This window comes from Dryobates pubescens, chromosome 15 (assembly GCF_014839835.1).
Source record: "Dryobates pubescens isolate bDryPub1 chromosome 15, bDryPub1.pri, whole genome shotgun sequence".
Classification (NCBI taxonomy): domain Eukaryota; kingdom Metazoa; phylum Chordata; class Aves; order Piciformes; family Picidae; genus Dryobates; species Dryobates pubescens.
The window spans coordinates 4443172-4470551 of record NC_071626.1 but is presented as its reverse complement, the minus strand read 5'-3'; the positions used below and the strand labels follow the sequence as shown (position 1 = coordinate 4470551).

General features: G+C 42.6%; 2 protein-coding genes across 3 annotated transcripts in view; one reads left to right on the top strand and one right to left on the bottom strand.

The window, feature by feature from the left end:
* Nucleotides 1-52: 52 nt before the first annotated feature.
* On the bottom strand, nucleotides 53-8788 carry ACTR6 (actin related protein 6). Its single transcript, XM_054168094.1, has 11 exons — nucleotides 8506-8788; nucleotides 7897-8014; nucleotides 6107-6175; nucleotides 5466-5589; nucleotides 4297-4432; nucleotides 4072-4128; nucleotides 3376-3474; nucleotides 3122-3200; nucleotides 2248-2419; nucleotides 1204-1342; nucleotides 53-441 (listed from the first exon to the last, which is right to left on the bottom strand). Exons 1-11 carry the CDS (start codon nucleotides 8571-8573, stop codon nucleotides 312-314), a joined length of 1191 nt encoding a protein of 396 aa, XP_054024069.1. The 5' UTR covers nucleotides 8574-8788; the 3' UTR covers nucleotides 53-311.
* A 4464-nt stretch (nucleotides 8789-13252) lies between these two features.
* Nucleotides 13253-27380, top strand: part of BLTP3B (bridge-like lipid transfer protein family member 3B) — a 51321-nt gene continuing 37193 nt past the window's right edge. Inside the window, exons 1-2 of one of the 2 annotated variants that reach the window (XM_054167677.1) lie at nucleotides 13253-13476; nucleotides 21187-21333. Coding sequence is in view for 1 of the 2 variants with exons in the window: in XM_054167676.1 (XP_054023651.1) it covers nucleotides 13433-13476 (44 nt within the window). In the remaining variant the exon portion in view is untranslated. The remainder of the gene's footprint in view (nucleotides 13477-21186; nucleotides 21334-27380) is intronic. The other variant, XM_054167676.1, reaches the window with a different exon arrangement.

The window sequence follows — 27380 nt, the reverse complement described above, 5'->3', positions numbered from 1 at the left end:
AAAAGACTCTTGGTTTCCTCTTGTTAGTTTCAGGTAACTACAAGCATTCAATATTTTTATTGCCTCAGGCATGGAGGTTTTCTGCACTATGAATACAATGAAGCAATCAGTAAAAGATGAGAACATAAGGAAATGACAACATCTTTCATACAGCTGGGCTTGCAACACTTTTATTTTTAAAATCTGAAACTTATTTTTTTTCCCAACCCACTTAAATACAGGAAAGCTAAAACACAATCCTCACAGGTTATCCTTCAAAGAGTTCCATTCCGAGTCGAACAATGGAATAGCAATGTATCCAACTATGCTACCTAGATGTCAAATTTCTCTTCACAGATGTTGTGTCCATGTTCTTCATAATCATCTCTAGTTACTACCAAGTCTTCAAAATCATCATTTTCAGAGATGAGCTTCCCACCTTCCCAAGAATAAGTAATAGGGCTGAAAAATGAACAGAATTGTCGTTACTCATCTGTAAATTGACTTAAAATGGAGCATACATAATTTCCAAGATGTGTATTCAGCAATACTTATGTAACAAAATATTTTTCATTGCTAAATCAATGTTATCCCACTGTGGAAATTTTACCAAGGCTTACTGATTTTGTTTTTTATAAAAACCAAAACTGCCTCTTTGGAGGCAGGTACTAAGAGGGCAGGAGGCAGAGATGTTTTTGTATTTACTTTGCAAAGATATTGATTCTTCAAGAAAACTGAAAAAAAAAAAATAGTCTTTAAAAAATATTATTATTAATGATTTATTGTTTGTTTTTGCTTTCAAGATAGACTTCTTTTGTCTCAACTGTATACTCTCTCTGCAAAGAGGCTGCCCTTTCCAGCTCCCTGAAGTGGCTACATTAATAATGACATAGCAGCATTAAGGTGCATTAAGCATTAAAGTCAAAACTCTAATCTTACATGAATCCACTTCATGACAATTGATCCTTATTTTTCTGTTTGCAATGTAAGAAGACTGAGAAAGCTTAGATGCTTAACTTCATTAGTCAAAGTACCGGGCAAGCAGGTGCTCTCTAATTAATTTGGTTTGTCTGAAACTACACTGCTTTAAAATAGTCTTATATAATTTTGGTTCACTTAACATTTAAATTAAATCCCTTTACTAATCTACCAGCCAAAGTAATCTTATTTTACAGTTTATTCTGCTAGAGGGACAAAGCTTGTTGTGTACAGTTTAGGACTTACTTTTCAGGAAGAACAACAGAAACATCATAATCAGTTGGAGTAAGACATCGAACTTCAGAATAAACTCGATCTCTGAAGCCTGGGAAAAGGGTGTTTCCCCCAGTCAGAACTATGTTCTTGAAGAAATGAGGCTGCATTTCTGGCAAAAGAAGTAAATCTCTAGTTACAGACTGAAGATTAGAAGGTTTCCCCCCCCATGTTTGTTATGAATTCCAACACAAGTAAGAAATGTCAGAGAAGAATTTCATGAACAACTAATGATCACACCCATTATAGTTTTATTCAGAATTACAAGAAAGTGATTAATCACACTCTGATCTTTAGAATTTGGCTTTGATACCTACCATTACATTGTGTATTACTTTTCATGTCTGCCAACACAATTCCCTTTTCAGAAGGGATTTTAAGTTGTGCAGTTTCTAAGAGTACAAAATAATAGCCTCAATGCCACACAAGTATTTATGTGGTTTCATAAGTTTTATGAAAGCTTTCTTTGTAATAGTAACATTAATTACATGTACATCATACCTATAAAATGGAAGTTCTGGGTTTACTTCTGACAAACAGCAGTCAGAAAGCTTTTATGCTTCAATGCTTAAATTACTGAGTTTGGTCAGTTTAATTTTTAAGTTGGAAAGCTGTATTTTAAAATACAACAAAAACTAATTTCAAGCATATTCCATTGTCAGCATCAAAGACAGACAGGTCATGTCACAAAAGGAGGGTAAGAAGAATTACGTCTACAGCTATTAACTGAAACAAGAGCAGAAACCAATCAAATCACGGCAAATCTGTGCTTGCCCAACAGAGAAGCTTGTAGACAATCTGACACACAGTGGAAGACAGAAGTTCACAACTTAATGACTGGCATCTTGAGAGTACAAAAAAACCCTCAAAACAACAATAAACCCCCAAACCAACCAAACAAAAACCCAAACAAAAAACCCCACTAAAAAAACATCAAAACAAGCAAACCCCCCCCCCGAAAACCCCCAAACCACCACCTACACACCCACACTTTTCAAAATCTGCTTCAGGTTATACCTTCAGGCAAATTCTGAATGGAATAAACAATGGCTTCAGGAATTCCCATCTCTTGAATACCAATATCTGAAGGATGGAAGAGAATTTCTGGAACTGCAAATCTTTCATTTGCTAGACGAAGTATTTGTTCACCAGTCTTGTATTTTCCACTTAACACCATCTCCTCCCTTGGCTATATTAAAGACATGAATAACAGTAAGTGCTTAAGAAAGGAAATTACATCTTAGGAGTATTCAGCTAATCTTTTTTATGTACTGCAGAAGGAAGCAATACATTCTACCTGAAGTTGTATTATCAGTAAATCTTTTAAGAACAATACATACCCAGGTATTAAATCTGAAGTGACTCTGCTTTTATCGACTGTAGGTTTGCCTCCACCAAAATATAACAGGTATGGACAAGAGTGGCCTTAAAACATTGGGACTGCTCTTGAAACTGGCCAACTCAGTAAATGAGATTAAATTCTTCAGTTGTCTTCATTGGTGTGAAGACTTTTCAAGTTCTGCTATAACATGACTTGAAACCTTCTACCTATTAGGGTATTTAAATGAAATTCAGAGAAACATGGGGAAAACATTTTCCCACTTAACTTTAAAAAGCCCCCAACAATAATGATATGGATAGACTGCATGACAGAGCACCAGGGTAAAAAAACCCTGCAAATATTAAATAACAGGCCACAAAATGCTATGCTGGAACAATAGTGTTTGATTTTCATCTCAAGTGCCTAAGGAAAACGTTACAAATTAATGCATAGGATGGAAAAAAATACAATATAGCTTTAAAATAAAAGGAAGTCTTTTTACCCTCTCTACTAGACTTCTACAGGGAAACAGTCAAAAAAAAACCACTTTAAAAACCCTATTAGCATTACCTTACAAAATCCTTTTTTGATTGTGCTGAAGTCTGGCAAAACATAGTCTACCATCACAGTATTTTCCTCTCCTTTCAGCCTAAAAGAATGTAAAATACAACAGAATAAAGAATAAATTCTAAATCTCAACTATTTTTATACTGACAAACTTCCTTTGACTTAATTAGATTTTCTGATTAAGGGTATAGCTTTATTTGTACAAATAGATTATTCAGAAATGCCAGCTTTAACATCTAGTACCACTGTATACATACTTGGCAATGTCCATGTCCTTGTAAAAGTCTTGAGAAACATAACACACATCTTCTTTCACTTGGTTAATTACATGGGTTTCATCCATAACATGTAGCTGCCTGTGCAAACAAACCAACCAACAAAAAACCAAACAGAGGTTTAAGACTAATTCAGTCTTAGCATTATTTGTCCAGTTTGCCCCTGGAGATGAGCAATCACAGGTTGCAAATCACAAAAAGCTACAGTTTCAGTATCTAAAATTCATATTCAATTTACAAAACCATTCCTGGCCTACTGGAGTTGAGTATTTTCCTATTTCACAGTTCAACGAATACAAACATCTACTTGCACTTGCCCAATGTCTTCATTACAAGTGTAGTCATAACCTTGCAATTAGCTCTACTAACAAAGACCTTTACCAAGACAAAGTGCCAAGGTAAATATAATTGTTGGTCCTGATGAGTTGTATTTGTGATACTGATAGAATCACTTAGCAAACTGACTGATGATCTATTGGGACATCTCAGAAAATACTAAAGACTCAAATAATTGGGAACACAGAAGCAGCCTCAGCAACTTCAAAAGTGCTGGCATTTTAACAGCCTAATTCTTCAAAGATCTTAATTTCACTTTAATTTGTCTTGAACTTAAGAATATCCCCATAAACTTCTAGCTCATTTCATACCAGGTCTCGAGACCTGGTCAGCATTCCTTACCTGTAAGAGATTATCTCCTTTAGGTGGTTAGTTAAGAGTTTTCCTCCAACATTAATCCTGTGGAAGAAGAGGAACACAAGGAGTTCTGTCATTATTAGCTTCAGGAACAGCTAACAATTTTTCTAGGTTACATATATATACATATATATATGTGTGTGTATATATATATATATATACACATAAAACCTAGGTGTGTATATATATATAAAATAATAGGCAGTTTACCTGATGATTGCTTCTTTCTTCTTTTTACTTCTACAGTAAGGTACAATGTGTGTAAAAGAATATCCACTATCCACAATGATGCAACACAGCTCTGATGGATTATCTCGGAAGTACCTGTGAGCACTCAGAGCTCCAGCTGAAATACAGAACATTTCATTCCTTCATTCCAGACTTTCAGATTTTACATTGATATGGAAGTGTACTTGCTTTGTATTTTAAATCCCTTTGACAGACTTTCAAGCCCCCAGGATATAATACTACAGCCAACATATGACAGTGGATAAGGTATCATATATGCCCCATTTATCCTTTTTCAGTAATGCCAGCCCATGTTCAGTTTCCTCTCCTAAAGCAGATTGATCACATCACTATTTATCAAACCTATCTACAGGAGTATCCTATGTCCAGCTATCTTGCAGAAGAGTTGTGGTATTACTTGCACATCCCCTTTAAGACACAATACATTTCATGATTGCAATCATAGAATCACAGAATATATCTGGTTGGAAGAGAGCTCAAAGATCATTCAGTCCAACCCTCAACCCAGCACTAAACTACGTCCCTAAGCACCAGGTCCAAATACTGCTTAAACACCTCCAGGGATGGTGACTGCACCACTGCCCTGGGCAGATCATTCCAATGTTTGATAACCCTTTCTGTGAAGAAATATTTCCTAATACCCAGCCTAAACCTCTCCTGGTGTAACCATTTCCTCTAGTCTTGTGTTCCATTTGTTAATACAAACCAAAAAGCCAGACCCACTCCCCACAAAAAGGAAAGCTATGAAAGACTTCATGCAAATTTTTGTTAGATGCTATCCTCTTTCAAAAGCCATCTTTTATCTCTGTCACCCTGGCTCTCCTCAAATTTCCTTTAATTATATAGCATTACACTCTTAAGAACAGCATGAGAAGAATGGAATTTCTGAAAAAGAAAGAAGTTTAATCCAGTGCAAGTACAAATTAGTCAAGCATATAAAGGTTGAGTAATAAAGCACATTACTTGAGTAATAAAGCATATTACTCAAGAGCCAGGGAGGAAGTTAATTTGTTTCTTTACTGGTTTTATATGTGTGTGTGTGTGTGTACACGTGCATGCATATGGATTTATTTCTTGACCTGGCTAACATTCAAACCATATCCATGCAAACTAGAGGGAGACAGACTCACCATTGACTCTGAGAACTGCCTGAAACTGATATTCTTCAAACAGAATTTCATTCATGGATTCTTGGATGGAAGTGAAGTTAAAATAAGGTTCAGTAATAATAATATTGGTGTCTACAAAATCCACCTGTGAAAAATACATTGAAGTTTGTCATCACTTAAAACTTAGGAGGTTTAGACTACATTTTGCAGCAGTTGAAGCTCATGTAAATCTGATTACCACTTGCCCTGTTTGTAGAAGCTAGGCTTAGAAAGATTTGGCTTTTTCCAAAGACTTCATGAGCAGTGATACTTTATCAAATGAATGGGTGAAATAGAAGGGAACCCCTTCATATATATTTTCTGCTCCTGTTTTTAATTATACTGACGTGAGTCTCCTCACATATGTGAGCTGAACTCAGTACAAATACACACAAGGCTAAAAAATGTACATGCTTTTAAAGCAGTTACACCAGAGCTCAAAGTACAAATATTCTTCAGTTTGCAAAAAGATAAATCCTTGAGATTTCTAATTGGAGGTACTTTCAAAGAGAACAGTGAGCTCATCAGCTCTATTGAACATTTGATGTACTTCTGTTAATCCCATTAGTCAGTATTTAACCTTTTAGCCCACACAGAAACTGTAATTGTTTAAAGGCTCTTACTTGATACATTTCTTTTCCAAAAAGATAATCCCAAACCTGCCTCTGGACATCCCAGTTCACCAAGTAACCCTGTAGGAATTCAGGGAAAAAATGATAAATTACACAATTTAGGAAATAAAATCCATTCAAAAAATAAATTAATAGAACTGAAAAAAAAAAAAAGTCCTGTCAGGTGACTGACAGCCTGGTAATATAAAGACATTTCAGAGTAAGAAAGTCTAAAATCACATTTCTGTGCTAAAGAGTAAATGCCACAGAGGATAAAGAATGGTACATCCCCCATCAACATAATAATTGCTACACAACAAAGACAACATAAATTGTGTTTTCTGTACACATCATTTGACAGAAGTCTGGGAAGGTGATGGAGCAGACTGCCTTGAGTGCCATCACGCAGCACATACAGAACAACCAGGTGACCAGGCCCAGTCAGCATGGGCTTATGAAAGCTTGACTAACCTGACCTCCTTCTAGGACAAGGTGACCCACTTAGTGGATGAGGGAAAGGCTGTGTATGTTTACATGGACTATAGTATAAGCCTTTGACAGATTCCCACAGCATCCCCCTAGAATAACTGGCAGCTCACGTCTTAAGACAGGTGTGCTCTTTGCTGGGCAAGAAACTGGCTGGATGGCTGGGCCCAAAGAGTGGTGGTGAATGGTGTTAAATCCATGTGATGGCTGGTCACAAATGGAGTTCCCCAGGGTTCAGTTTTGGGGCCAGTTCTGTTTATTATCAGTGATCTGGACAAGGGGATCAAGGGCACTGTCAATGAGTCTACAGGTGACACAAAGCTGGGCAGAACAGTTCATCTACTTGATATACTCAAGGTGACAGAGGGATCTGGACAGACTGTATCTATGGGCTGGGGCAGATGGTATGAGGTTCAAGAAGGCCAAATGCTGGGTCCTGCACTTGGGTCACAACAATCCCATGAAACACTACAGGATTTGCATGGACAGCAAAGTGGCTGGAAAGCTACCCAATGGAAAAGGACCTGGAGGTTGTTGGTTGACAGCTGCTGAAGGTGAGCCAGCAGTGTACCCAAGTGGCCAAGAAGGCCAAGAGCATCCTAGCCTGTAACAGAAACAAGTGTGGCCAGCAGGACTAGGGAAGTGATTGCGCCCCTGTAGTCAGCACTGGTGATGCCAGACCTTTGCCATTTTGGGGCCCCACACTCCAATAAAGGCATTGAGGTGCTGGAGGATGTCCAAAGGAAAGCATGAAGCTGGTGAAGGGTCTGGAGAACAAATCTTATGATGACTGGCTGAAGAACTGGCATTGTTTATCCTGGAGAAAAGGAGGCTCAGGGGAAACTCTACAACTACCTGAAAGGAGGCTGTAGCAAGGTGGGGGTCGGTCTCTTCTCACAGGAGACAAACGGTAACACAAGAAATGGCCTCAAGTTGCTCCAGGGGAGATTTAGGTTGGATACTGGGAAAAATTTCTTCACTGAGAGGGTTGTCAAGCCCTGGAAAAGGTTACCCAGGGACCATGTTGAGTCACCATCCCTGCATGTATTCAAAAGACAGTGCAGATTTGGCACTTGGTGACACAGTTTAGTGGTGACCTAGCAGTGTTGGGTTAACAGCTGGCCTTGATGATCTTAGGGGTCTCTTCCAACCTAAATTATTCTCAGACTCTCTAATGGTTAAACTTCACTCTGCTGATTTTGACTGTTCTCTCTACACTAGATATAATCCTGTAGTTGGAGCATACTGTATGAAAACTATTCCTTAAAACTACTTACGTTTGGCTATAATGTTAAAACTTAGGATATCTTACTTACTTTCTGAAAAGGGAGAATGTAAAAAAGCCCAGAGGGATCTTTAATTTCATCCAGTTGATTTGCCGTGAAGGTTTTCAAGCGTGCAGTCTTTGATCTGAACTGGCAGTTTGGAATAACGCTGGAAAACATTGGGAGATTTCCTAACCATCATGGCGTGCGACACATTTAACCTCTTTATACAAACAGTACACTTTCGGCAACGTTTTTACTGCTGTGCTTTGGTTGAAATCCATTACTTGAGTCGGTTAAGAGGGAAACCCCCAACTTCTGACACCTCTGGTACACTTACTGGAAAGAGACACACGCACACCCCGCAGCACCACCACACCACCAAGGCTGTAGAGACCTCCCCCTCGCTCAGGCACCGCCACTGCCAGGAACCGACCGCCCCCTCCCGTCGGCGGGCGGTGGGGGAGGAGCCCCGCACCCGCCGCAGAGGCGGGGCCAGGCTGGGCCTGTTCATGGTGAGCGCAGGCGCACTGGCGGCCCGCCCGCAGGTGAGAAGCGGTCTCCGGTGAGGCCAGACGGAGGCGAGGAGCGCCGAGAGGGCTCCGGTAGAGCGATAAGGGAACTCCCTCCCGCCCGTCTCGCTTCCTCTCGGGCCCTTACCTGACGTTCGCATGGCTGTAGCCGATCTTGGCGTTGTAGGCGCCGTTATCCAGCACCAGGGTCGCCATGTTCCCCACGGCGCCACGGCCGCCGCCGTCCCAGTATTGATCCGCCACCGCCGTGGATCTCTATGGTTACCATAGAGTGGAAGAACCGCGCGCGCGCGCGTTGCCTGACGGGACGCAGAAGTGCCGCGGAAACGGCCGCCGCCGGATGCTCACGTGGCGCCGGTGACGCTGGCGGAGCGGCGGAGGCTATTGGTCAGGCGTTACCCGGAAGCTCTCTCCTAAGAGACGGGCGGGGGGAGGTGACACGGAGTCGCTTCCGTCGAGCGCCAATTCCGGTGCTGGTCCCTGCGGCTTCAGCGCGCCTGCGCGGACAGCTCCTTCCTTCGCCAGGGGCCGCAGCGCCATCCAGTGGCGCCGGGAAATTGCGGTCGGCGAGGTGGTGACGATCGCTGAAGGGAAGCAGCGAGTCACAGAATCATAGAATGCTAGGGGTCGGACTGGACCTCTAGAGATCATCGAGTCCAAACCCTCTGTCAAGGCAGGATCACATAGGACAGGCCGCACGGGAACGCATCCAGGCGAGTTTTGAAAGTCGTCAGAGAAAGAGACTTCACAACCTTTCTGGGCAGCCTGCTTCAGGGCTCTGTCAGCCTCACAGCAAAGAAGTCTCTTCTCATATCAATGTGGAACTTACTGTGTTGCAGCGTAGACCCGTTGTTCCTTGTCCTATCACTGGGCACCACCGAAGTGGCAGTAACCTTCATCCTGACACGCACCCCTCAGGTATTTATAGGCATTAATACGATCCCGTCTCAGCCCAAGGTCTCTGTCTTTCGTCATAGGAGAGAGGAGTTCAAGTCCCCCAGTTATCCTCGTAGCTCTCCATTGGATTCTCCCCGGTAGATCCCTGTCTCTCTTAGGGAACCCAAAACTGGACAGTGTATTCTAGATGTGGTCTCACCAGGGGGGAGGCGGAGGAGAACTTCCCCAGCCTTGCTGGACACACTTCATGCACTCCACGATGCCGTTTGTCGTTTTGGCCAGCAGGGCACATTGCTGTCCAACGCATAGCTTGCTGTCCACTAGCACTCCGAGGTCCTGCTCCATGGGTTGCACCCTCCCAGCAGGACCGCAGCGGGCACGGGCGCTCAAGGCAAGAGCCCGGCGGGGAGGGGTTTGCCGAATAGGGGTGATTCCTCCTCCGGGGTGTGTAAAACCAGAGACCAGTCCTGCTCGGGTAGTGCCTTGTCCTCGTGGAAGCTGCGGATCGTGTCACAGCTGACTCGGGGCAGCTTGGTGCCACTGCTGCCGGGAACCCAGCACTCCGGGAAGAAATGCGATGGGTGGGAATCGCCTGATGTGAGAACTAAGCACGCAGCACTTGCTTTTCTCTGTGAGAATGTCACGAAATTAAAAGGGAGACAACTCTTTAAATTCCACTGTAATTATTTTGACGTTATTTTAAGTGTGTTGTCATTAACACGCTTCTGTTATAAATAGCAAAAAGTGCCTGCTGTTGCTGTTTGTTGCCACTGCTCAGCTTTGCTTTTAGTGAAGTCAGTGTCAGATATATCACACCTTTATAGAATCGCAGAACCATGGCACAGCCCAGATTGGAAGGGACTCCTAGAGATCATCTGGCCCAGCATTCAGTGGAATAGGGAACTGGGGTGAGATGATCACAGAATTGCCTAGACTGGACAAAACCTTTATGATTGAGTCCAATCATTAGCCCATCACTGATGAGTCCTTAACTAAACTGTATCCCTAAGCACTCCATCTTCAGTACCTCCAGGGATGGGGACTCTACCTGAGCAAGCCAATACAATGCCCAAGAATCCTTTCAGTCAAGAAATTCTTTCTCACAAGGGCCTCCAGGTCCCAAGGCTGCTTCCTGTCTGCACACAGATCCCAACCTGCACTTCGTTGTCTCAGGTGCAGGATCTTGCATTTGTTTTTGCCATGAATTTTCCTTTATTTATGTTTTACTTACCATCATTAGTATCATTCTTGTTATCCAATAAAGTGCATTACATTTTTTTTTATCTGTATGTAATTGGTTTTCCTGGAATTATCAGAACTTTAAAATGTGACTCTTGATGATTCTTTACCCTAACAAATATCAAATGTCTTTCCATGAGCCAGGGTGTTCAGCAGAATGCATGGCAATCTGATTTGAGACCAATCCTCTTTACGTGCTTGTCAGTATCTTAAGGACAGCCTCTGTAATCCCTTCTCTAGTAGGGATTCTTTGGCTCTTGAGGAAAGGTCAAAGGAATTATCAAAAGCCTGTTTTTCCAGTTCAGGAGTGTCTGAATTCTTCTAAAGAACACTGTAAAGTGTTGGTTGTTCTCCTTCTTCACCCATCAACAGGTATAGTAATAGAAAATTACGGGTTTGTAATGAAAACCCAAAACACACAGAATTGTGACAAATCATGGAATCATAGAATTGTTTCAGCTGGAAAAGACCTCTAAGATCATAGAGTCCAACCATCAACCTAAGACCACCATTGCTATGAAACCTAATTATCACCAACACGCTAGCAGGAAGTTATCTGCTAGCAAACATGCAACTGTGATTCAGAGAATCAGTTCAAAGTGTTAATGAACATAGTCTGGGGATATCCTGATAATGATTTGCATCAGGCTCTAAACAGAAGTGTCAGATTTTCTGATGAGCTCCTTACCACGTGACCTTCTGATTAATCACCTGGGGTGAGGAGACTTGACTTGTGCATTTTCCTTTGTGTCCCCATTCAGTGTGCTCCAAGAGATGGGAGAGAACATGAGGTCATGATTCAGAACAGCCCTGCCAGGCAAGAATATTTCTGGCTTCCAATTTTGACATCAGTGGAGAGCCTCTGGGCTTTCTCTTTCTGCCAGAGCTATGCTTGCAGAACACCTGAAATGGGTCCTGCTTTCCTTACTCCTCATATTTTCTGTTTTGGTGAGAGGCTGATCCACTATGATGACGACCATCATGTCTCCAAGACACTGGTAGAATTTTTCTAGTTGAGAAAATGGAACTTAAACCAGGAATAAAACTGTGAGCTTCACACACAGCTCATTCCCACTTTATAAATCTCTTTAAAGAACATAATGAGGTCAGTATTACACAACTGATTGATTTTTAAATGCTTGGAAAAATCAATTGAAAATGTTCCTCTCCTGACCTATTTTTTTCTGTTACTGCTTCATATTTCTGACTCACAGGTCCTTGGGGTTTTGGTTCATTGCTTGTGAATTATTAATCTGTTATGTATATGAGAAGCAAAAGAAATGCTGTCTGATGTCTTTCCTCAGCATCTCTAGAACATATTACAGAGGCAGCAAGCCATTGTCCATATAGAGGTTACATCTGAAAAGCTTCTTAATGTTACAAGTGTTAAATTTTTCCCCCCAGGTAATACTTCTGTTTAGGGTACCTGGTTACTGTTGTGGTGTTACCCACCACTGAAATTCTTCAATATACCTTTTCTGAATGAGGGACTCCCAGAAAAAAAGAGTTACTGGATGAACAAAACGAATACATTGACAACTAATACTTGGAAACTTTGCTACAGCATGAGAAACTATTATCTCAAAATAACTTGTAGTTTTTTACTTGCCACAGACACCAGGTGAAAGCTAAGCACCTGCGGAACGATTTGGTTTTACAAGTCTGTGGGTTTGAGTAATTGCTAAGAAATTTGGATGAAAGGAAATATTATGTATGCATAGATACATATGAATTTATTGCCATTTCCTTGGATGTTTCCAACACTAAGCTGTTCAGCTGGCCATGATCCTTCTGGGTTCTGCTGTTGGAGCAGTAGCTGTCCTGGCTTGCAGTTGTGAGTCAAGATCAGGCCCAGGAGAAGACCAGTGGCTGTCCAGGCAGGGCTTGCTGCTTTCTCTCTTCCACCTTTCTCTGGAAGAATAGATAGTAGGCTCAAATTTGTTGCTTCTGAGGTTGTGTTCTTGCTCAACCTATTATTTTGGGATGGTTTTGGGAATCCCAGATGGACAAAAAAGAAAATAAAATTGAGGACTGGTTTTTTTGTAGCTGGATATTGAGGTCTAAAAAGGATGTCTCACGGATAATCCCAATGAATGACAGAAGAACCAGAGCAATGGATTTTATCTGAAAAAAACTTAACTTTAATTATTGGTGGTGTGAGTGCGCTCTGCAGAACGCTTGGGAAGATCATGACATGCAGGTATTAATGCCAAGTATTAATGAGTTAACGAAGCATTTTATCAAGAGGAATTCTTGCTAAATACTAGAACCATTTCTTTTCCCCTTGCAGTTAAACATAACACGTTTTAGTGGCACCTCTGACAGATTTTCAACAAGAATAACAACAGGTATCGGCCGCTCGGGGGGCGAGCGGGCTGGGCGCATGGGAGTAAGGGGGAAGCGGACCCACGGGGGACACGGTCCACAGGCGGGAGGAGGGATGGAGCCGCTGGTGCGGGCGCAGGGAGCCGCTGTCAAGACTCTTGGGGATGGGAAGGCTGAAGAGGAAGGAAAGAAGCAGGTGGAGAAGAGCGGAGAAAAGGCGGGCGGGGTTGGCTGAGGGCGATGCGCGGGGCCAGCGGTGCTGACCAGGCAGACCCCGGCTGCGGCGGGGAGCGGGTCTCCGAGCGGGGCACAGTGGTAGGCGCCTCTGCCCCGCCTCCGCCTGCCCGGGTCCGCCGCTCCGCGCGCGGGGCGGTGGCTCCGGTTCCAGCCCTCCCCGTTACCGCCCCGTCGCCGCCGCCCCCCGTCACTAGGCGATGCTGCAGCCAAGATGGCGGCGGGGGCCGAGTAAGCGTGAGCGGAGGCAGCGGCTCCGCTCCCGGCGGTCTCCCCAGCCCGGGCAGGGGGAAGAGGAGGGATGAGGCGCGTCCCTGGTCCTGGCTGGTTGTCGTGAGGGGCGCGGGCCAGCAGACACCATGGCGGGGATTATTAAGAAGCAGATCCTGAAGCATCTCTCCAGGTCAGTGGAAGGGGTGGCCGGCTGCTTGCGTGGGGCTGTCCGGCGGTGACAGCGGCAATAAATGGCCCATAGCCCCCTCCTTGGGTGCTCGGCGGCGCAGGGGGGCCCACCCGAGGCTCGGGCTCGGTGTGCCTGGCGCAGAATGGAGTCACCGAGTGAGTCACCGCCGGGCTCCCTTCGCCTCCCCACCGGGCAGACGGTGCCCGCCCCCGCAGCCCTCCGCACGGCGCGGAGCCGAACCGGGCGGGGGCAGCCCTGACGGTGGGCGGGGGCTGCCGTGGCAGTGGGCCCGGGTCTCTCGGGAGGAGACGGCGCTGCTCCTCGGCGGGGGCCGCAGTCGGGGCGCCCCCAGAGCAGCCCGGAGCGGCGAGGTGGTGTGCGAGGGGGAACAGAAAGGGACAAAACCCTAAACCCCGGCACAATTGTAAGGCGGCGGTGGGGGCTTCACACAGGCCGACCCAATTCGCTTGCTGGCTGGGAGTGAGCTCGGCATGTGCCCTTGCAGGTCGGGTCGCGACACCTGAGCCCTTGCACAGGCAGGTGAGACCGGGTGACAAAAGAGATGCATTCCAGTGCACGCCAAGGGATGAAATCAGTTGGACGTTTTCTGAGTGACTGAAATCACGTCTGAAGTACCTCGTGGCTTAAAACAAACAAAACCTCTGCGGTAAAATTTTATAGCTGTCAGTGCCGTGTGTTTGAGAGATGGAAAACCTGCAGCAAGTACACAAGATGATTGAGAGAATTTTAGAAAGCCACGTTGCACATAGGGTCAAAAACCTATTAGATATTTCATCTGTCATGATACCACAGTCTTGTTATGCTTCAGAGCTTACTTTTCTAAATTGAAAAATGCAGCTTCAAGTATTGGTCCTTTATTTGTTTCAAAATGTTTTCTTTTGGTGTGATATTTCTGAAAGGTGTGCTAATAAATAGGGAAAAGAAAACAATATAAAATATCAGGTTGTCATTTGACTAATCTGTTGACGATGCACAGAGAAAACACAAATGGCATTCCAAATGCTTTGATACCTACCTGCTAAAGATATTGGATAAAGCAGTAGTAGAATAATGATTGTCCTCCACTCTGCTCATGAGTTTTGTAGCTAGGAATGCCAGTAAAGAAACCTCATCTTTGCATGAAAATAACTGAGCACTGTACAAATGGAAATGCAGTATGAAGATGTCATCAGCCTTGAGTCAGTTTCTAATCAGAAATGTACATGAAATCACTGCACATAATTGACTGATACAGCTCATTGCTTCTACTGCTCTTAAGCTCTGTGGAGGGAGAAGTCAGCTCTGGTCTCTGTGCTACTGATGCAAATCTCAAATGGCTCTAGGAAGTGGGCATGAGTAACATCAGCCCTTTTTTGGTCTATTTTTGTGAATAAACATCTGTATAGATTAGAAGTAAGTATTTCTTAATGCTGGTAAATCTGTGTTTGCTTTCCTGTGTGATGTGACAATGCTTCTTCCACAAGACTCCACCAGCTGCTTGTGACAAGTTTGGTCATTTTTGTAGAGCTTATGGGATATAGCTAAGAATCTGAAGCTTGCAAGTTGAAGTTGAGGCTTTTAACCCACACTATGTTAAAAGACTGTGTTTACTCACTAAAATACAGACATTACTAAGCCCCTTGTTTTGTGTATTCTTAATCACAGAGTTAGATTGTATCTTTTCTCCCCACAGAACTGGGTGCTTCAGTAGTTGCAGAAGTTGGTTACACAAGAAAACAGAATTCAAGTGACATGAGCACCTGTAAATCTGGTAGCTTTTTAAGTTTCAGGAACTTATCTTTTTTCCTTTTTTTCCCAACAAAAAGTGATAAAGTTGTTCTTTATTTCAGGATTTTCTTTAATATGGTTTATATGAGCATGATTAAGGCAGGCTTCACACACTTTCATATCAGTGTGAAGCCAAATACACGAGGTATTTCCTGTAATACATTTGGTGCCAAAAGACGCGTTCACTTTCTGCTCTATTACTAATCTTAGTTCCTGTTCTGCAGTTTCATAGTTCCTCAGAACCAATGCCTGTTTGCCATCTTCAGCAAAGCAGGTATTAGTGGCAGGGTTAAAATGTGCTGGAAAAAGGCACAATAAAGAAAGAGTGAAAAGAATAATCTTACCAGCTCAATTTACTTTCCTTTCTGATGATTGTGTTTTTCTTTCGGTTTGAGCAAAGCTGAATCTAAAATGTACTTCAAAGAACAAATAGAAGATAGGAACTTGTAGCTTCAGTTACAGAGAAGTACTTAAGTTTTTTTGCTACAAATCACAGAATCACATCATGGTTGAGGTTGGAAGGTATCTCAGAAGGTCATCTTGTGGAGCTTCCCCAAATCATTGCTGATTTAGCAATATTTGCCATGAAGATTGCTGCAGTGGCTATTACTCACATGTTAGAAACTCATCCTTCTTACAATCTAGATAGTGCATATGCAAATTTCAAAGTGTTGTGTCACTCAGCAGTTGAGCAGCTTACAGTGCTTTCAAGATGAACTGATAGGAGCACTGGGGTTGTGAAGGAGCTTTGTCATTCTGCATTAGTTAGCTAGGGAAATTTTTTACATAGATTGGAGTCTAAAGGTCCGAGAACAAGAAGAAGAGGAAAACCCAAACTGCATTTTGGAGCAGTTTTGATACCTGAATGACTTTCTGCCTTTGCAAAAGGTTTTTCTAATTGCTGTGTTCCAGCTTAGGGGTAGTGAAGGGGGTAAAGCTTATTTACTCAGGTTGTAACCAACCTCTAGCTCACATCAGGATCTGGTAATGACTTTTTAGCTTTCTCATAGATTTTTTTTTTTTAAAGCTTTTAAATTAAGAGCTGTGTATTCTGTCTTCAACATAGATTCATAGAATGGTTTGGGTTGGAAGGGACCTTAAGAGCGTCTAGTTCCAGCCCCTCTGCCATGGGCAGGGAGACCTCCCACTGGACCAGGTTGCTCAAGGCCTCTTCCAGCCTGGTGTCAAACACCTCCAGGGAGGGGGCATCCATGACCTTCCATGGGCAACCTGTTCCAGTGGCTCACTACCTTCACTGTAAAGATTTTCTTTCTAATATCCAGTCTAAATCTACCCTTCTCAAGCTTCAATGCCTTTCTCAAGCTCTCATCCTGTCACTACAAGCCCTTGTAAAAAGTCTCTTCCCAGCTTTCTTGCAGCTCCATTAAGGTACTGGAAGGCTGCTATAAGGTCTCTCTGGAGCCTTCTCTTCTCCAGGCTGAACAGCACCAGCTCTCTCAGCCTGCTCCAGCCCATCTTTGTGGCCCTCCTCTGGATCCGCTCCAGAAGTTTTATGTCTTTATGCATTGCTCTTCTCCAAGGCTGTGGAAGAAAATGAGGAGGGAAGTGGGGAGCCTGATGTGTGGGATATGAAACTAAACGCTATCTGCTAAGCTGAAGGGATGAGTTTGTCATTTGGAGGCTTGAATTTTTGTCATCCCTGTATTGTGTTAAGTGTGGGGGGTTTTGTGGGGGTTTTTTTTGTGAATGTGGATGGTGGAGTGTCTATATCATAATATATGTGCTCTAAAATGAAACAACTACCTGGATGATCACATTATCCTTTACAAAGGTAGGAACCAGACACTGCCTGGGAGCCTCCTGTATAGTGATTACTGTCAAGGTCTTCCTCAGTGAACCGAAACTTGTGTCAAAACTTAGTATGTGCTGTTACATATTTTCCCCCATGAGAGATTTCTTGTTGAACAGCTCCTTTTATTGCAATGTTTTCTGTGCACTGCTCTACAAGGGTATTATCAGATACCCTTCAGCATTACATCTTTCTTCCTCAGTTAGACTTTATAGACAAGTGTATAAAACAGTGGTGTTGAAGATTTCCAGTAGGACTCAAGAGGTTCACAGTAGTGTTCCTGTTACAGTCTGTGGTTATGAAGGGATCATCTCCACCACAAGGTTTTAAATCTTGAATTGTTTGGATCCAGAATATTGACAGATTGGCTATTACCCACATAGGTTTTATAAAAGGGTTTTTTTCCATGTATTTTGGGGGTTTTGGCTTTTAGTATCACCAACTGAAATTGCCTTTCTATTGATGAGCATTGAGACTGCCAATACTGACACAGAAGACTCAGACTGCTCATCATCAGCTAGTAGCAACAAAAGAAGTAGAATTTTTGCTTATTTTGTGTATTCCACTTCTATGCCACTTTAGAATCATAGAATTGTCAGGGTTGGAAGGGACCTCAAGGATCATCTAATTCCAGCCCCCCTGCCATGGGCAGGGACAACTCACACTAGATCAGGTTGCTCAGAGCCACATCCAGCCTGGCCTTAAAAACCTCCAGGGATGAGGCTTCTACCACCTCTCTGGGCAACCTCTTCCAGTGTCTCACCACTCTCATAGTGAAGAACTTCTTCCTAACATCCAGTCTGAATCTACCCATTTCTAGTTTTGCTCCATTCCCTCTAATCCTATCACTACCTGAGATCCTAAGAAGTCCCTCGCCAGCTTTGTTGTAGACCTCCTTAAGACACTGGAGGGCCACAATGAGGTCTCCTCGGAACCTCCTCTTCTCCAGACTGAATAGCCCCAACTCTCAAAACTTTAGTTCTGTGAAAGTTACTACATTTTTTTAGCTAGCCAAAGAGCACAGGGTGTGTACTTTTCCTGGAATAAGTGTAAATCAGCTTCATAGAATCACAGAATTATTGAGGCTGGGAAAGACCTCTGAGATCATCAAGTCCAGCCTATGACCTAACAGCAGAGCTTCTCTCTGCTGGAACTGAAGACTTTCACAGAGTGTGTTCGATGTGACTGACTTGGTTGGCTTGTGTACGTGGCCAAACTGCAAAACATTACGTAGACATAACAATCTGCATTGTTGTGAATGAGTCAGTGTTGACTGAATGCTTACAGAAAGCATTAGCATAATGTCTATCTTACACCAGTGCTACACCTAGTGAAAAAAAAAGTCTGAAGGTCAGGTAGTAAAGCAGAACTGCTTATGACAGCAGGAGAGACAGAGGAGAAAGTGCAAGATGAAGTTTCCTTATGTTTGAAATCCAATACTTTTTGTATTGAAGTGGAGGCTTCATGCCAACAGTTTTTTTTTCTGTGTGAAGATGTTGGTAGAGTTCTGATGAGCGTAAAGGAATCAATAAATGCTTCTTTTTTGTTGTTGTTCAACAAAATCACAGGACTTTCTCTGTTAGTACTTTGATGCATTGCATTGTGTTTTAAGCTTCTGTAACAGAACATCTTCCAAAAGGCCAAACCCAAACTGCTGTGGTGCTTTGTGAAATTGGAAAGGCATTTGGGAGATAAACTAGCAATAGTTGCTGGTGGAAAGGTAGTTGGGAGCTAAACTAGCAATAGTTGCTGGTGGAAAGGTAGTTGGGAGCTAAACTAGCAATAGTTGCTGGTGGAAAGGTAGTTGGGAGCTAAACTAGCAATAGTTGCTGGTGGAAAGGTATTTGGGAGATAAACTAGCAATAGTTGCTGGTCCAATAATTCAATTTATTAAGATTAAAATATTATTAAATAATTGCATAAAGAAATAATTAAGATTAAATCAATATTAAATCTTGTGTTCCATCCTGAATCTCTTAAGCTGCCAGTGGCATTCAGGTAATAAACTCGCCCAGTGTGACTTCTAGTTTGCTGCTTGTTTTACATTGTCTTTGCAAATGCAATACAGACCTGGATGCTGATTCTGCAGACATTTCATTTCTACAGTTAAAGTTCTGCAGGAGCTTTGTTGAAGTCAGACAACTCTTCTGTATGCAGAGTAAAAATTAATGCATTTGCAGAATCACCAGGAATTAACAGCAGCATTTTTTGTGGATAGTTATGTGATCATTCTCCTTAAGCAATTCACAGAATAGTTTCAGTGTATACATTTCATTCTTCCCAGAATGAAAATGGTGTTGAGGATTACTTCATGTTCTAGTAGATGATACTCTAGTGTGAAGCATTGTTATGACAAAGGGTATTTAAATCAAGCCTGTCAGGAATAAAATGGTGTGTTATGTTCAAGTGATTATGGGCTGTGGAAGAAGCAAAACAAAGCTGAAATTTGGTGTTTCTCTTGCCAAAGCCTCGGAGGTTTGGTTTGTTGTTGGTTTTGTTTGTTTGTTTTGTATCGAAGGGATAGAAAAGTATATTGCTTTCAGAGGGAGAGGTGCTTGTTAAAGTGTATTTTGGTTTATATTCTGCTCTCTTCTCCAAGCAGACTGGGTGAAGGAAACTAGATAACATTTGATGAAACATGAATGGAATGACAATGGTTTACACAAAGTTATTTGTTTCACAGATATTTTTTCCCCAAAATCGTTATAATAATTACTATTAAATAATTACTCAGTGTGTCTGCTTGAGGGGGGGGGGGGGGAAACTCAAATCACTTCATTCTGTCCTGTTTTCATGAGAAGAAACAGGAAAGCAGGAAAAGATCTCCAGCTCAGGCTGTGGTTTTTAGTGTTCCCAGGTTCTCCAGTGTGCATGTGCAAGCCTTGCTTTGTGGAAGTGCCCCCAGCACAGCTTTTGTGTGCCATGCAGCTTACCCTGTAGCCTGAAAATACCAGAGCTTTTATTTTTGAACAGCAGTTGGATTCTTCTGTTACCTAACTCCCAACCTTGGGATCCAGCTGCATAGGAGCCTGGAACTTCTGTAACAATTTTTATGTTGTAGTTGTTCCCATTGCTGGGGATCTGGAGAACTCAGTAACATAATAATTTGTAACTAGGTATCTGTAAGTCACTTCAAACTGATAGAATAGAATAGACCAGACCAGGTTGGAAGAGACCCTCAAGATCATCACCTATCATCCAATACCACCTAATCAACTAAACCATGCAACCAGCACCCTATCAAGTCTCCTCCTGAACACCTCCAGTGATGGTGACTCCACCACCTCCTTGGGCAGCCCATTCCAATGGGCAATCACTCTCTCTGTGTAGAACTTCCTCCTAACCTCCAGCCTAAACCTCCCCTGGCACAGCCTGAGACTGTGTCCTCTTGTTCTGGTGCTGCTTGCCTGGGAGAAGAGACCAACCTCTGCCTGTCTACAACCTCCCTTAAGGTAGTTGCAGAGAGCAATAAGGTCAGTGGCAAATCTCTCTATTCTCACCTGGTTTGTCAAATTAAATATTATCATTTTTACTTTGGGAGAAAACTTAATGCACTGAACTTTCACAGCCTGCAGAGTCAGAATGTCAGACTTGTGCAGGTTTTAGTAACACTGCTCCAAATACCAAACCAAAGGGAAGTCCTGTTCCCTTACTTCTGCAGAGCCTTGGTTCTTCAGTGTGAATTTTGAACAGGTGGACTTGAGACACCATTGATAGGAACAAATAATGTGGGCTGAGAAATCTCAGGCTAGGCAAAAGAAAACAGAAAAGCTCTCTCTCATTTTGAAGCATACCTCTCTTATGCTGCATCTCAGGGCTCTCTTCCTTCTCACATCCAAATATACTCACTCTTAAAAGTAGTTGGCAGTAAAATACAGAACTTTTCTGTGTGGTTGTATTTTTCTCCGTTAGCTGTTCTGTACTGTAGTAAGAGATATTCTCATGGGAATCCAGCCTTTTACACAGGTCTGCTTCCTTTTTAGTCCTGTAATGATGTGTAACTATTGTAACTGCAGTGATCTCTAGCTAAAACTCTCTTATGTTATTGTATCACTCCTTTTTCCCCTTTGAACTTGATCCCTTGTGTGTCCCCTGTGTCCCGTTCCCTGCAGCGATCCCAGCTGGCTCTGGTGGAGATTGGTTTGCTGTGAATATCCTTACTACCAAAATGAGTACCAGAAGCTTCTCAGAAGCCATGGCAACTGACCACTTGCTTTCACCAGGAGTAGGGGCCTTTTGTCTGAATACCTTGCCCTCAGGTAAATTCCCCTCTCCCACCTTTGTAGAGTAAATTTAAGAGGTGGTATGCACTTACATGAATTTGGGAGTGAAATGAGCTCTACAAAATGTTTTTTTTTGGTAATTTACAGTCCTGCAAAAAAAAAAAGAATTGTTTGCTATGCTGCTGTGAGTTTTGTTCAGGGGGTTCAGGGGGTGGGGAGGAGGGGGTTGGTTTGGGTTTTTCAAATCCTAAACCAGTTTGTGAAGTACAGAGTACAGAATTAACCAGGTTGGAAAAGACCTTCGAGATCATTGAGTCCAACTTATCACCCAACACCATCTAATCAATTAAACCATGGCACAAAGTGCCTCATCCAGTCTCTTCTTAAACATTACCAGTGATGGTGACTCCACCACCTCCCTGGGCAGCTCATTCCGATGGCCAATCTCTCTCTCTCTCTCTGTGAAGAATTTCTTCCTAACATCCAGCCTAAACCTCTCCTGGCACAGCTTCAGACTGTGTCCTCTTGTTCTGTCACAGGTTATGTCTCTTCTGGGAGAAGAGACCAACCCCCACCTGGCTACAACCTCCCTTCAGGTAGTTGTAGACAGCAATAAGGTCTCCCCTGAGCCTCCTCTTCTCCAGGATAAACAACCCCAGCTCCCTCAGCCTCTCCTCACAGGGCTGTGCTCCAGACCCCTCCCCAGCTTTGGACACATTCAAGCAGCTGAACATCTTAAACTGAGAGACTCAGAACTGGCTACAAAACCACATCAGCAATCCCATTATAAACATACCTCTCAGTGTATTTCCCTGAATGTAATCTTCCAAATGTTTCTCAGGGTCTTTCAGCTATTTCACATTTGCTTATTATTGTTTGCATCTACTTAATTCCTTTTGGTAACTGGATGCTTGTTACCTCTGTATTGATAGGTATTTTAAGGATTGCTGATCTTTTTACACAAGGCAATAGCTGTTTGGGGCTTTTTGTTTATTTTTTACTTCTGTAATTTAATTAATCCTTAATGTCTTATCAAAAAAGTCCTGTGAGATCTGGTCAGGTGGCATTGAAAAGGTATCTGCTGATGTCACGTGAATCAATGCTGTGGTGCCCTGAATGCAGGTGTCACCATGCTTTTACACTGCACCAACAGAATATCTTGATTTTTAAATGTATACAAGTATTTTTCCAGCACTTCGATGTGGCAAATGTAGTTCAAGTGGAATTCAATACTGAGCAAGAATAAGCAAATTCTGATGCCTTGAGCAGCTGAGTCGAGGCCCTGAGCAGCCGAGTCTAGTCACAAGGTGTCCTTGCTCAGTGTGGGGAGCTTGGACTGGATGATCTCTAAGGTCCCTTCCAACCTAAGCCATTCTATGAAATTCTCAAAATGCAGGGGGTTATTTTTTGCTGCCAGCAACGTGGAAGTTGCACATACCTTGCCACAAATGGTTTAGCATGTTAAGGCTTTCATGGTGTTTTGTAGTCAGTGTATAGGATTGTCGTGCTTGGAACAAGTGTTTTGGATTTGATCATACTGGCCATTTTTATACTTGTGCAAGTGGTGTGTGAAAAGGCTCATGGAACAGAAAAGGTGATGCTGGTCTCCTTGAGGATTTATTATAACTGAAAGAGAAATTACTTGAGTAATATTTTACTTACAAGATGATTATCATTCATGCAGCGTGAGCTCCTCGTTTATGCACGGCGCTTGGCTGTGTCTGAGCAGATCTGCTGCATGACACATAAATAGATAATAGTCATTGGTGACAGTGACAGCAGCTGTTTCAGTTCTGCCTGTACCCAAAGAGCAGCCAATACATCTTTTCCAAATATAAAGAAAATAATTTCCTGTGTGTGTTATTAAAGAATTAACTAGAGGGAGCTTTGTATATGGTAAAGAGAATTGGTGAGGAGATGTGTATTTGAGAAAGTATGGCCTCAGAGTGAAGAGATGAGTGTATTGAGCTGTCTTTAGGATTCCAGCTGGAGTAGGAGTCCATGCTGAAGTCCTTCTGTGTCATGATGAAATGGATGCAATTACTTGGAAAGCATCAGCAAAGCAGATGTACTATTCAGTGCTTCACCTCCTAGGATGAGAGAGATAAGGGGGAGTGTGTGACACTGCACCAGGCAATTACACAAGTATGGGCTGGTTGTTGAGTCAGGCTCCTGACTGGTGATTTGTTTTATTTAGTACTACTTACCATTCACTTTTTTATACACAGAAGTGCTTTAACCTTCATGTATTCCAGGCAGTTTGTTGTCACTTGTCTCTTACCTTCTAGCTTTATTGCCTAAAAACTTACCCAGTAGTTTCCATGAATTATACTTTTCAGATACTTATTTTCAGATATTTAGTATTCTGCATCACCAATGAATCAGCTGTTGCTACAAAGCCATTTGCTGATATCTTGCGTTCCTCAGAAGGTCAGTTTTCTGTGGACTTGATGAATACAGCTTTAATGTTACCTGTCAGCTTCTACACATTTTAACTCAGCCTGCTGAGCTAAAAGTCATTTATTCCACATCTTCCACAAACCAGAGCTAATGGTTTCTTGCTGGGTGAAATACTACTTTAATACCCTGCATTAAAATTGGAACATCCCCAGGACAGCCAGGATTCACTGAAAGGCTTTTGTTGCTTCACCAACTTCTTCTGTTTTCAATTACTACATATATTCAGTGCCTTTGGGTTTCTGCATATCCTTTGGAAATATTAAATGTTGTTGTTCTTGCAGTCTTCTGGCCAATTTCTACTAAACTTAGGCCTTTATAGTTGTTTGGTTCTTTTAACAGCTTTTGGATGCTTTTCTTTTTTAAGTATCAAGAGAAGCTCTCAATTGCTTGATTGTAATCATGTTTTGTCAATCTGAAGGATTAAAATAGTAATCTTCCTCAGTAGTTTGTTCTTGGAGGTTTTTCCCTGGTCTATCACATTCATGCAGAATTTCCATTAATGCCCTACTGTTTCAATACAAGTCAGCCATTCATTGCATGAAGAAGTCTGCCTTTAGTCTCTCTGCCATTCACAGCTAAATCTTTAATCCTGTATTACTGGAGTCTCTCTCTCACCTTTTCTTTCCTGTCACACTTGGATCAACAAGGGAATGCTACTAAGAACTCTTCTGAATGCCATTGTGCTTAATGTTACTGGTGTGTAGAGTTGTTTTTCAATTAGGGGAGCCTGTCTTTTTCTCATCTAGGACTTGTTGCCATCTAAACAGATCTAAGCATGTTGGTACTTTGGACTTAACTAGCAATGTGCTGCTGTGGGGAAAAGTACAGCAGTGCTCCTGAACTCAGTATTTGCAGGTGGTATTTTGTTTGTGAGACTGACACCTCTTCTGGCTACAGAATAGAGGGAGCTGTTACCTTGTCTGCAGTATAGTATTTGCTGTGACTTTGTATTACGTAAAGCTGAGAGGGATTTAGATTACTCCCCCCAAGTTCAAACCAGTCTCTGCAAATCAGCTTTGATTTGTGGCATTACAGCAGCTAAAAGGAACTCATTCCTAGCAGTACACACTTTGGTGATCCCAGCACTTTGTTTCTGTGGCAGATTTGACAAAGAGTTGGTTCAGTTGCTCTTATATATAAACTAGAAGTCTTAATGTTATGAAGAACTTCTTTGCAGTAAGTGTGATGAGGTACTGGAACAGGTTGCCCAAGGAGCTCCAGAATGCCCCCTCCCTAGAGGTGTTCAAGGCCAGGTTGGATGAGACCTTGAGCAGGCTGGTGGAAGGTGCCCCTGCCCATGGCAGAGGGGTTGAAACTGGATGATCTTTAAGGTCCCTTCCCACCCAAACCATTCCATGAATCTATGAATGTTTGGAGTGGTGCAGGGAGCAGAATGATGGTAGAGCTCCTCTCTGTTACCTGCAGTCACGGGAAACTGATATCTTCCTTAGAAACTCAACTGATAAAAGACTGCTTGTCTTGCTTCAGAATTGTGTGAAGTTCTTTAGTGATCTAATAACACAGTTCAGCTGGGTGAAACAGGAAAAAAATCAGTTACCTTTCTGTTCCATTTCTGCTGTTTTATTATTGATAGAGTTGCCAGTGCTTGGCAGTCTGTGCTTTCCTTTTTTTAGAGCTGGTTGTCTTGAGTCATGCCTGTTTTTAAGGAGCTCTAGTTCATAACGAGGAGATAAGCAAAACATGTGGCACATCCTATGATTTAGTAGTCTGTGATGATTACAGCATACATGTAGGCTCCAACTGCTGAAGGAGTTTTATTTATAAAGCAGGGAAGGCATGTGACAGAGCCAGGAGGAAGAAAATGTATATTCAGTAGATGTGCAAACCAGCTGAGAATCCAGTGTCCAAATGTGAACCAGATTGCCATTATTTATGTATTAAATCCAAAGGTTGGGGTTTGTGTCGATGAACTTGACAAGGCATCTGGTATTCCCTCCAAACCTTTGTGGAATGCTACTCTCAGTTTCATGTGGTTTGTGGCCTTCATTATCCAAACCATAAGCTTGTGCTTTCAGAAAATCGTTTCCCCCTGTCTTCTCTGCTGGTTTTTGGTTGCTTTATGTTTCCAGTTTCACTTCTTGGCCACCTTCCCTACAAGTGTGGTGGAGTGCTCCATTCAGAGCTTCAAGCTTGCGTTGCCACAAACAAAACTGTAGAAAATAAATATTTCAGGCAAGGGAAAAACCCAAACCAACCAACCCAAAACATTTTCTGTGTAGATTTTGCTTGTTGCTGTTCTAGAGTGAATAGAACTAAAGAACTAGAAGAATTATTGTGCTCTTGATAAAATACAATGATTGTGCAAATGCAGAGTCCTGCACCTGGGGAGGAACAGCACCATGCATCAGTACAGATTAAGGGTTGACCTGCTGGAAAGCAACTCCATGGAGAAGGACTTTGGAGTCCTGGTGGACAAGTTATTCACTGGACAGCAATGTGCCTGTGTGGCAAGAAGGCAAATGGTCTCCTGGGGTGTGTTAAGAAGAGTGTGGCCAGCAGGTCAAGGGAAGTTCTCCTTCCTCTCTACTCTGGCCTGGTGAGACCACATCTGGGGCATTGTGTCCAGTTCTGTGCTCCCTAGTTCGAGAAGGACAGAGATATACTAGAGAATGTCCACTGGAGAGCTATGAGGATGATGAAGGAACTAGTACATCTGTCTTATGAGGAAAGGCTGAGGTACCTGGGACTGTTTAGCCTGGAAAAGAGAAAACTGAGAGCCCATCTTATGTCTATAAATATCTGAAGGGTGGGTGTCAAGAAGAAAGGGGCCAGTGTCTTGTCTTCTGTACTGTGAGGGTGCTGGAGCATTGGAACAGACTGTCCAGAGAGGTTGTGGAGGCTCCTTCCCTGGAGACTTTCAACATCTGTCTGGATGCGCTCCTCTGTGACCTGTCCTAGGTGATCCTGCCATGGCAGAGGGGTTGGACTTGATGATTTCTGGAGGTCCCTTCCAACTCTTTCTGTGATTCTAACTTACTACTCCACATGTGATTCTTATTACTGCACTGTTATTATGCAGCCTTTTATGCTTTTGACTAAACTCTTAGTCTGGACTCTGTAAATTAAAGCTGAATCATTTATCTAACTGCAAAGTAAAATACAGTGCATGTGTGTGCTTATGTATATCTATATGTATCCAAGGTAGCTCTGTCAGGCTGCTTGTCATACTGATAAATTCATATTCCTGGGTTCTTGTATTTAAAGTGTAAAATATTTTACAGCATTACCTTATAGAATTGAATGTTAAAGCAGAATTGAAGTTCTTGCTCTCAGATACAGTAATTCAAACCTCCAGTGATATGTTTGGAGCAAGGAAGGATAGTTTGTGAAACTGAAATTGAGTCTGTGAAAACAGTTTTGCTAAGAATATCTTGGATATTAGCAAACCAAGTATGTCTTGCCTCAGTTACAGTGATGTCTTACAGCCACAGCAAAGCAGGTTAACAGACAGCTTTAGTGAACTCAACCATGGCCTTTATTTCCATTCCTCCAGCCTTTACCTTTTCCGCTTGCCTCATTTCCCTTCTCCCAGTTCAACGTGACCCAGCAAGGTGCATTTGCCATCCAGAAAGCCAGCTGTACCCAAGGTTTGTGGCCAGGTT